We start from the raw sequence: 11430 nt of genomic DNA, 5'->3' as shown, positions 1-11430 counted from the left end.
AAAAAAAAAAAAAAAAAAAAAAAAAAAAAAAAAAAAAAAAAAAAAAAAAAAAAAAAAAAAAAAAAAAAAAAAAAAAAAAAAAAAAAAAAAAAAAAAAAAAAAAAAAAAAAAAAAAAAAAAAAAAAAAAAAAAAAAAAAAAAAAAAAAAAAAAAAAAAAAACCAACAAACTCCTAATGTCTAAATTTAATAAAAATATCTTGTTTAACACAAAAAAACCCCAGCTATCCAAGCTTATATGCCACACTGTAAATAAAAATTTGAAGTTCTGACTAACATTTTTCAAAATGTAATCAGAACAAAAGTTATTGGCACAGAAAGCAAAAAGAGAATGAGGAAAAATGACTGTACAGTTTCCAAAACACTATGTTCTTCTTCTGAAGCACTTTTGACCTGTCAAAACCTACAGTCCAATAAAAATTTTACTTTAAAAAAAAATAAATCACCCTCTACGTCTAAAAACCAAACCACCAATAAAACAACAACTGTTGCTAAAGCACCACCACTCCTAAGTCACTACTTGTTGGTTTTGTCTTTCAAGATAAAGGACACAGCCATAACATAATATTTTCAATGTTACTTATAAAATCAACATTTGAAAGAAATAAAGTATTTCCTCACAGACTATTTCATCCTTTCATCAACAAAAGGAGATGAAATAGAACTGAATGAATATCAAAGAGAAGAGCAGTAGCCATCATGGTATCATCACCAGTCAATAATTTTCCAAACTGCCATTTCCTGAGCAGGTACAGGAAATTACACCAGGAACATTTAATAAATCAAAACTTGGTAAAAATTCTACTACAGATCCAGTTATACATGATGTACATTAGGTATATTCCTTTTTGGTGTCTATCAGGGTCTTTGGATTTTTTTCTGTACATTTCTTTTTTTGTTTTATAAAAAAAAAATCTAACAAAGGACACTCACAGTAACAAGAGAATATAATCTAAATTGCAACACAGTACATTTATCAGTTAAAACTAAGGATTTGGAGAACAAGCAGAAATAATGGGCTTCATACAGGGATCTCATCTCTCAAGTCACAATGATTATTAAGCTTAACTTATGTTATTTACCCCCTGCTATTCCCTCCCTGCTATTTCCATTGCCAGCAATGGAAATCTTTATGTGAGTGAGAAATTACACTCTATGTAAAAAGAGCAACAGTCTCCTTAAAACTATTTCAATGTGGAGTAAAATATCAGTTCCTGCATAAAATGTTTGTAAAGTTACTTTTTATTTTAAAATTTCATATATCTACTCAATGGAACATTACTTACCTGCTGCCTTTCCAGTATTAGCTATTCCCCATGTAACAGCTACAGGCAGGTTATTTCTTCCTTAAACTTATTACACACAGTAGTAAACAATGTTTTTAAGTAAAGAAAAAAAAGTTACAACAGTACTGTTTGTAACCAACACCTATTCACAAAAAAAGCAGGAAGTGATTCATGACTTGTTTGACACACCTTTCAGTTTTACAAAATTTTTAAAGGCATTTTTCATTTTCAAACAGGATTAAACAAACACGTCAATTATCTTCTCAGTAGCAAATAGTTCAATAAACACCAGTGATCCCATGCACGAGGAACTGAGGTACACAATTTAAGGAGGGGAGAAAAAAAAAAAAAAGGAGAGTCTGAAGCTGTAGCCAAGTCCAACAGCATCAACCTGGCTGCAGGAAACCTGGTTGAATAGTAGGTGCCAAAATTGTCGGAGCATTTCAGACTTCTGCAAAACTTGGGCAGTTGTACAAGCTACTGGTCCCAACTCAAAGCATAAAAATCGCTCATGTATGCAAATAAGATACCTTAATGCATATATTTACATTCCTTGAAATCTACGGAATGTAAGCACGAGGTTTATATGCTCTGGAAAATCAAATGGATTTAAGTGCTTTCCTGAACAGGGAAACATTTTAGGTCAGCTGTAAAATCTTTAAAATTGGTAAAACAAGAAATCAAGAGTTTTCTAAGAGTTGCCTCTTGAAGCCATCTGAGGTCTTGAAACTTAACTTAAAATATTGAGTGCAGCTACTTGAATATGTGAAAACTCCAGAGTATGTTATTACATAACAATTTACAATAGACTAAAAGTGAGCCTTTGCACAAGGCTGCCAGAAACTGAGCTTTTGCAGTTTATATGAACTTTCTATTCACTTGCATTTCACACTTGATGAAAATTAAAACAAATCCTTGAATTTGAAGCCAATTTTCACTGAGTGCTCCATTAATTTGTTTTTAAGTAAATTTACAAAACCTCATCTGACAAATTTAATCTGCGTCATTTTTTGCTAAGACATTTAAATATTGCCCATTGGTGAACAAGGACATACAAGTGTACCTTCTCTTTTGTATGCATGTGTGAATAAACCCCAAAGTATTAAGAAAATACCAAACCCATAGAGTCATAAAAATGGTAACATCTTGTTTCTTCTGGCACATTTCTAATATACAACTATGTACAGACTGCTACGGCCTTGGGGGTAGAGAGGGAACACGCACAAGCACTATTACTATAAAACTGTAAACAACTGCAGGGTTTTGTTTTGTTTTAATCTAACCTTTCTATCCCTTATTATGGGCAATTTAAGTTCATGTGAACAGTTTAAGTTTATATCAACTGTAGTGTCGATCAGGATCAAGGCTGTATGAAACATAAAATTTTGAGTGTGCTAAAAATCACAGACTTGGGACCATCTCTCCTCAAAACAACCAACCACAGAGTGCTGCAGTTTTTACAGTTTTATGTGTCAATTAGCAAATTCACAAGCCACCTAGGTAAACACTGCTAGAAAGCAAAATAGTATTAAAGGTTTTATGTAACCACCTATTTTCATATCAAAATTGAGTGTGAGAGCGCAACATTAGTACGTTTAACTTGCTGAATGCAAGATTAGGTTGAGGCATATGCAAGAACTATTGCAATGTTTTTGAAGACAGCATCAATATTTTCATTGTAACATTATCTTTAAATATTGCTGAACACAAGACTTTCCCTGAGGTGTAAACATCAAATAACTTGAACAGCTTTACACATCAGCCCCATTAAACAGTTTATTACAACACTACATCTACTGTAATCAGTGGTGCTGTGTACAGACATTATCATATGAACAGTTTAACATGAACAAACTACTATAAAAACAAGCATTTACTTGACTTTTTCCAATTGCTTGCACATTATAATTGCCAAATGTATATAACCAGTAATAAAGTTGCAAAAGCTAAAGGTTTAAATCACACAGGTTTCCCTCAAATAAAACAGTTAAGCAACATAAAAAAGTAAAAGAGCTACTGGTTACCATGTATGCAGATTTGCTTTATTCAGATCTATTCCTGTTCATTTTATCCATGAATCCTTACAGGCTCAGTTCAATCACATGAAGCAAACTGCTGGACAAGCATCTTTCCTTGAAGAATGTATCTTGTCTTGCACGCTGTTCCTCTTCCTTCAGCTGTAATGTGTCAAAATTTGTGATGTAGATTTTGCTAGTCCCCATAATACACAGAAAATTGTTGGCTTATCTATACATACACAAGTCGTGCATCTACTTCACCGTGATATAAACTAAAACAAAATACCCAGGAGCAGTAGCTACTTGTGTGTTGTTTTCTAACATAACAGTTAAAAATAAGATTAATGTTGTTGTACAACAAAGTTGAAAGAATATAAATTTCACAGTTAAAGTACTGATGAGAAAGAAAGAAATAGCTACTGCTCCTGTGACTGACGGCAACATTGATATAGAACATTTCCTAAAGTAGGCATTCTGCAAGAATAACTGAACAAGAATTTAAGGTAATTTTGCCACAATTAGATTTTTACATTTTTACCTGCCCACTTACAGAAGTTTTAAGCTGGTTGACATTTAAGGAATGTGCTGATTGTATAATGAAACGGATGGCTCACAGCTCAGTAACATTTAAAAGTGCACAGAATCTATGACACCATTATTATCAAAATTTTCAGACTAGTGGCAAGCTGGATGGGGTTCACATCCAAAAATACAGGCTAGCAGTTTAAGCACAAGAGCCCACTTCTCATATAATACACTGTAGATTTGCAGGTTTTGTCACCTACTCACCCTATGAAAAGACCCAAACCCTACTTCCTACTCTCATCTATTTTGGCAAATGAAGGAACCACACAATTCAGAATTAATTACTGTAAAAGTTCACAAAATACTTGGGGTAGTATAATTCCATACACTGGATTTCAGTTGAATTCCATTACAAAACAATCAGCTATCTTAATTTCATTAATAATTCACAATTTCAACATTCAATAATTTCAAAATACTTAAAATCAAATTGTTAAAAAACTCAACACATTAAATTGTTTATTTGAAAAGCAAGACATTTAGAGAAGCAATTTCATGAACATGCAACAGTACACAGCTGTCAAATATTGTTCTACTAGTACAATAATTTCAAAACTAGGTACTAGTTTTTTCTTCTTCCTTTCCTAAAAGTAAATGTTAATAATAACTTAAAAAAAATCCCAAAGTATAACCAAGTAGGCTCTACATACTTCAGTATGTGCATAAACTAATCCAAATCCAAACCAGTGACTGAAATTTCTTATTCACAGACTTCATTCCCAAATCATCAACATATCAACTTTTGGGGAAGTTCCTTCCCCGGAGGCCAGTATTTCCATAGGTGTTATGTGCTTTTGAAATTAATTAGCAGCAAAGTGACAAAGTGCTGCCTCCACAAGAAAAATGTGTTCAGGGTTGTAAGCTAAGTTAGCATAGGCAGGAAAGAATCTCAGTTTTCTAGTGGAGAAATTAAGTACTGACAGCTGTGAGACTGCACATCAGAATTTGCTGCTCTCATTATACAATTGCTGCAGCCAAAATTATGGATCTTTATCACTTCTGTGGAGACACTTAACAGATCCAAAGCACCATATATATGATTTATAAAACTAGCATAAGAAAGCTTCAGTTCCTGGGAATAATTTGCTGGATACGTAAGGGTACTTATGGAACTACAGGGACTTTAAAGAAAGCATAATAAAGTGAATTTAGGATTAATGCTTTTCTTAATAGGGCTTTTAAGAGAGTCAGCACCATACTGAACCTTCATTTTTAAAAACATGACCAACTAAAATCCAAAGTGGTGTACATTTTGGTTTCAAGTATTCTGCCACTATATCTCGGCAAAACTGGAAACCCTTGTGGTTCCAAAAAAAAAAAAAAATTTGTATGGATTATACCTTCACGCTTAGCCCTTTTCAGTATTCTACAAGCAAGTAGAATATTGAAGCAACAAACAATTTTTTAAAAATAATAAATCTCTAGTCAGTATTTCTTAGCAATACTGTTTTCCATCTGCCTCAAGCTCATATATAAGCTATCCACCCCAAGCACGTGTTAGGTTTGTACAATTTAACACCACACAGCAATCAGTTTCTCAGCATTTCTACTAATAAAACCCAAATTTCAGACTTAGCTGTTAAATAAGTGCTGTAGTTTAAAAGTTAGGGGTTTATGCCATAACATTTCACAAATGAAATCCCAGGACTTGAGTGATCAAACATTTTGGTATTTATGCAAGATGCAACTTGAGCATTTTTTTACCCACAAAGACACACTTACAACAAAACCCAATAGATTGCTTGTATATATCAAAAGCATCTTGCAGTAGCAACTCTGATCTTTTTCCTTTTATTTTTCAATTATTTAAATAAGCATATAAAAGCTTCAAATATCTTTTAAAATCGTGAAAATTCTATGGTAGTTTTAAAGTTGTATGTGCATACACCCATCAAGTTTTGTTATAGTAGTTTAATTTCTGATATTTTCAGAGACTGAATTTCAATCTCACATGTTCACATTTCATTAAAATGCATGACATACATTTGTTAGTATATCCTAAGAGCTCCTATGAATTACTTCATGTAATTCTCCTTTATTTTATTCTATACATAAAGAACAATACACAAACCAAAACTCCCACAGAAAGTATCAGCTTGAAAGCCAAAATTTGTTTAATTGACCTACATTCCAGAACATCACAAACCTCCAAATACTCTGATGCTTTAGCTATAACATAGTAAGAAAGAAGGAATTTCAAGCTTGACTTTCTATTTGTCTTTCTGCATGTAAGCCGAGATACACATGATTCCGTTCATCACATACAGACTGTTTTACCAGCACAAGCACCTTCTCACATTTGCCTATTCCCCCCCCTCCATTATTCATATACTTACCTGCTACCTTTGTTCAATCTTAGTGTATAAGTAAAGATCAATGCAATGATTTCATGATTTTATAAATAACTTTACATGGGAAGAAAAACTCCCAAACTAGTTTCATTCATCATGTATCTATCTTTCTCCTACTATCCCAGCCTGTCTACTCACCAAAAATAACTGATGAACAGTGAGGTGTGTTCAGAAAATTCAATCTTTAGTTAACAAATTAAAAAGATATGACTCACTGTCAAGTATTTTTCACATTAATATATGAGGAAGAGACAAAAAGGTAGATCAGGCTGCCACAGAAAAACATAAAAATGAAGATATCTCTGTCATGTGTTCTTTTATTTTTTTTTTTTTTTTTTTGGTAAAAGGAAATCATAGTTCTCAAACCACAATGAGCAAAAGGAAAAAACTGAATTTGTTCATTCTCTGGATAACACTGCATCAAATCAACATTTTAATTTCTTTGTTTCTTATGTTATGAAGCTTAAAAGTTTCTTGGTCATACAGATTAAATCTGTCAAAACTAATGATTTTACACATAAAAGAAAAAAGCATGGGATACAGGGAGCACAAAAATATAAGTGTGCCTAAAGACACCTCAGAAGTCAGTAACATCACAGTAGTATATTGATGGGAAAAAAAGTAATAAAAGTTATGCCTTTGAAAATAAGTGGCATAAGATACTCATTTCGGTTTTTAAATCATCATTTCACCCTCAAGAAAAATGAGATAAATCACTGAACAGTAAGGAACAAACTATGTTTCTGTAAAGCACCAGAGCAGTGATAAAATAGACTGTAAGAAGCACATAAAGCAGTGGCACTCCTTGCCTCTGTGATGCTATGCTGGATTTCAAATACTGAATCAGATACACAAAGCTTTATTTCTCTGATAAATGCTAAATGCAGAAGAATAGTGCCAGCTTCACATATGTGCTTCCTTAAAAAGACACATTTTAAAAAAAGTGATTAGGTAACATTTAAGTAGCATTTGTAATACCTTAATACTAAGATCTGGTAATAATTCTAGACAGGTACTTATACCCAAGTCTCGAACAATGCTACCACACAATTCACTTAATATGAACTAGAAGCTTATTATGAAAATAGCTTATAAAAAATAGGCATTTTCCTATTTATTTACAAGGTTTCCTAAAAGGCTAATTTCATACTTCACTTGATGTTTTAGTGGTTGTTAGCACTGTTACAGGCCTGTTCCTACTTAAAGAAGCAAAAATACAATAAATACTACATAGACTATGAGTACCATTTCCCCTCCTCCTGACACCAAAAAAATTCCAACCATGTTACCTCTTGGATCACTCCAAAGCTGAAACTACTTCAGAGAGAACTGAGAGCAGTTTTTGAAGGAGCATAGGAGCCTCAGACATCAAATTATTTTGCTTACAGTGGTTTGAGAGCAGAAGAATCAGAGAATAAACATGAAATATGAAGCACAAAGTCTATATACATATCAACTGTTACAATATTGTGGTTTTGTCTTTGCAATTCAATCCAAATCCAGTTAAATAGGAAATAATCAATCAACCCAATAACAAAAACATAAAATGAAAAATTTAACATTCAGCAGTTATAGAAATTCAGACAGATTAGGATCGGGACAATGTATCAGCTAGGAATACATCATTGAGTATCAGTTAAATTAAAAAAAAAATCTGCCTAAAAAAAAGTCAGGACTCATGATGATGAAGTTACATTACTATTCTGTTTGTACACATTAATATCATTGTCAATCCTTCTAAATGTCATTCTATTGGGTTCTTAGTATTTTTGACTAGCACAGGTTAGGCATTTGTCTTAAATCCACTGTTCTCTTTTATATCTACAGGCTTTCTATAAGCAAAGGCAAGATGTTTCAAGGAAACATTCAGCTTATAGTAATTCAGGAGAATGCATTATCAATGTACATGAAGCCTTACTCAAGTGAAGGCACAAAAATCTTGCAAGAATTTAATTTTAAATCATGAAGTGTACAAACAGAAGTGTAAACACTTGCTATGGTACAACTAAACTTTTTATAGAATTTTATTGTTATAAACACATTTTGTAAGTTATTCCAATTTTACCCATCTTTGTAAATGTAATACAGTACAAACCGAATTTCACTGTTTACAAAAACGTTCACACTGGACCTTTAAAATCCTTCTAAACTAGACATGTAACGCTTTGGAAAAAATGCCAGTACAGTATCACAGTTATGACTATAGGTACACAATTAGGAGAGGTATAAGGTGCCATTCATAGGATGCAGGCACAGAGGCAACTTCATGTTGTCTGGCAAAACACAGTATTATGGGAAATAACTCCTTTCAGCACTTTTGATATTTATTAAATAACTGAGTGTTAAATCCATTCATGAATATTATTCAATGTAAAAAATGAAACAAAAAATGTATGGCAACATACATCTTAGTGAAAATGAAACATACAAACCAGGAGATAACTATTTCTTTTATATGTGTGTGTGTGTGTGTGTATAAATATATAAAAACAAAACTACAATAAAGTTCTTCTTCATTAAGACAGCAACAAGACAAAATGTTTACAACTTAACTTAAAAGAAAAAAATACCAAATGTTTTCATTTACATGTAGTATACTAAATTGCCCCTTTAAATCAGGTTCTTAGGAACTGTTTTCCTCACACAAGGGAATCTTACCAACACATCTCTTTTAAAGAAAAGTCTCAGCACACAACAAAGCTGAAGGATGTTGCAAATATAAATCCCACCTGAACTGAGACTGAAACCACAGCCTCATTTTAAAATTGTTCTTTGGAAATTATAAAATGCAACCTAATGCTGTTTGGTACGTTTCCTTGGGATAACAGGGTAGGGAATCTATACTTGGCACACTAAGTCCGTATGTATATGCACAACACTAAATACACAAAGGTTAAAGCTAGATTAATAAAGTATGCCAAGAGTTAAAAAAAAATATATTCAATTCCAGGCTGTTAACAATTTTTAGTATGGCTTGCTCATCTCCACCAGAAGGAAAACACTCTGGAAATACATCCATTACTCAGCTCAGTGGTTACCTCTATTAGTAAGAACTATTTGCAAATATCAAAAATATGCAGTTATTATAAAAGGTAAAAGTCCAGTTCAATAAAAGAAACTACATTTACTTTTGTTATATCTGTATTTTCAAGTTGTTATTTTACAATTAAGAACTACAGTTACTATTTTTTTATTAAATTACAAAAATATTTTGTATTTCTTAATGGCAAAAAGTGGCATTAACAGAAATATACCACCAACTTTATTTCATTTGCCGTGTTTCACCTTCCTATTTAAGCCTTTGACTCCCCTTCTCTAGGTTGGTTACTTCTTTGTGTTGTCCCCTGCTAGTTTATGAACCCAATACAACACCCCACTTAATTCTCAACACACTAGAACATTTAGCATTAGAATTCATTCTCTCCCAAAGGAGTCAGACAAATGTCTGACTGAAAAGCTGATGTCTGCCTCATATGAAATTGTATTTTGTATACTACATTTTATATGATTTCTAAAACGTTTTGCTCTATAACTTCTGTAAATGACTTTCCATGAATAAATAACACATGCAAATCCAGAAACTAAATCTGAGGTTAAATGTAAGAAATGGAAGTTGGGCTGACAGAGAAGTCTGCAAGCTTCAGTTTCAGTGTAAAGCTAGTGGCAAATTCTTCTAAATAGGGAAAAGACTGCTACAGAGTAACTATTGGGTAGGGTTTTTTACCAATTGTCAAATATAAGGAATCATGGGTAGCTTCAATTCCCAATCCTCAAAATGGTATATTATATAAAATATAAATATTTGTATGTATTTTAAAGCAGTACATTGAAAAAAAGCATCATTTAGCATGCTACTCCAGCTATCTAGACACTTGATGCATGCAAACTTCAGATACATGAAATAAAAGAACACATTAGTTTGTGAACAACCAGAAAAGAATCAATCTTTGTGTCATACATTTTGACTAGTCTTCAGAAAATTACTTTACTATCCTATGGAGGAGGGACTGAAAAAATCAAGGGGAAGGGGAACAACTAGTCATAACTTTTACTGAGGGTTAAAAGACGAATTTAGGTAGAAGGCAGAAGATACTGACAGGTCACATTTCATAAAATAAAGATAAAAATCTGGCAATATTTCCTGAATTTGACTAGAACTCACCAGGAAAAACAAAACAAAAACATCACAAAACAAAACAATAAACCCCACAAATACTGAAACCCAAAAAATCACCACCATACTTGTGCAAGGACAACAAGTGTATGTACACAGAAATAATCCACACACGAGCTATGAAGGGCTAAAATGCTGCAGTCCTTACACAAGTAGATTTTAAAATACAAAAGTAGTATTTTTAAATACAACTAAGGAATAAAACAGTAAATTTCAGATAATCTTTTAAGATTATAAAGAGAACAGTCTGGCTCACTGCCTTTTTAAGAACTGGTTCAACTGCTTTTCATAAAAACTGGGAACATTATTACCAGGTAAAATAAAAAAAAGTGGCATGCAGAATGCAGAAGATAATTGCACAGACTTCCTCCCTCCCAGCACCAGTTACCTGTTGTTACTTACCTATGTTCATGTCAGGTGCTGCAAGAAGAAAGTGATTCAGTACATACTGCAGGATCATTTAAATGCACACATGAATGGCGTAAATAATCTCAAACCTAGAGTGGTTACTTCTAGCAAGTCAGTAAAGTTAAAAAACACAAAACAAACGCTCACCTTCTTTAACGGTGACGATATTCTCTCTCTCTGTCTCGTTCTCTGTCACGATCTCTGTCACGATCACGATGCCTCTCTCTCTCACGGCTTCTTTCCCGGTAATAGTCATCATGACGATCTCTACTACGCGATTTGTGGCGCCTACTTTTTTCTCGTGACCTACTGTGGTCCCTCTCTCTGGATCGTTCACGTCTTCTAAAAGAAATTACTTCATTAAATTTTTCTTCAAAACACTAGTCATCCACATACCACTCTTGCACTTTGCTTATGAGTACAAATTCGACCAAAAACACATATAAGAGAAGCATCTGTTCACCATGAGGCAGGTATATTTTTGTATATGACATTAAAGATAGCTGATATAAACAGTGGTGGTTAAGAACTCAGTTACAGGTAGTAAGGGGCACCTACTTCTTAATCTAGCAAAGAAAAGCCAGAAAGTACATGCTCAGAATGGAGGATG

The 11430-nt window shown here is 32.9% G+C and overlaps 1 protein-coding gene across 4 annotated transcripts in view; it reads right to left on the bottom strand.

Annotated features, from left to right (window-relative positions):
* Positions 1-3034: 3034 nt before the first annotated feature.
* CPSF6 (cleavage and polyadenylation specific factor 6) overlaps positions 3035-11430 on the bottom strand; it is a 29032-nt gene continuing 20636 nt past the window's right edge. For 2 of the 4 annotated variants that reach the window (XM_027893287.1, XM_027893290.1), the window contains 2 exons: positions 10973-11162; positions 3035-3463 (listed from right to left, as the gene is read on the bottom strand). In XM_027893287.1, coding sequence (XP_027749088.1) covers positions 10973-11162 — 190 coding nt within the window. In that variant the 3' untranslated portion in view covers positions 3035-3463. The remainder of the gene's footprint in view (positions 3464-10972; positions 11163-11430) is intronic. The other 2 variants (XM_027893289.1, XM_027893291.1) reach the window with 1 other exon arrangement.

The sequence above is a fragment of the Empidonax traillii genome, unplaced genomic scaffold (assembly GCF_003031625.1).
Source record: "Empidonax traillii isolate 1590-97213 ecotype Southwest subspecies unplaced genomic scaffold, ASM303162v1 scaffold385:size1130455, whole genome shotgun sequence".
Lineage (NCBI taxonomy): Eukaryota > Metazoa > Chordata > Aves > Passeriformes > Tyrannidae > Empidonax > Empidonax traillii.
This window is presented reverse-complemented; position numbering and strand designations above follow the sequence as displayed.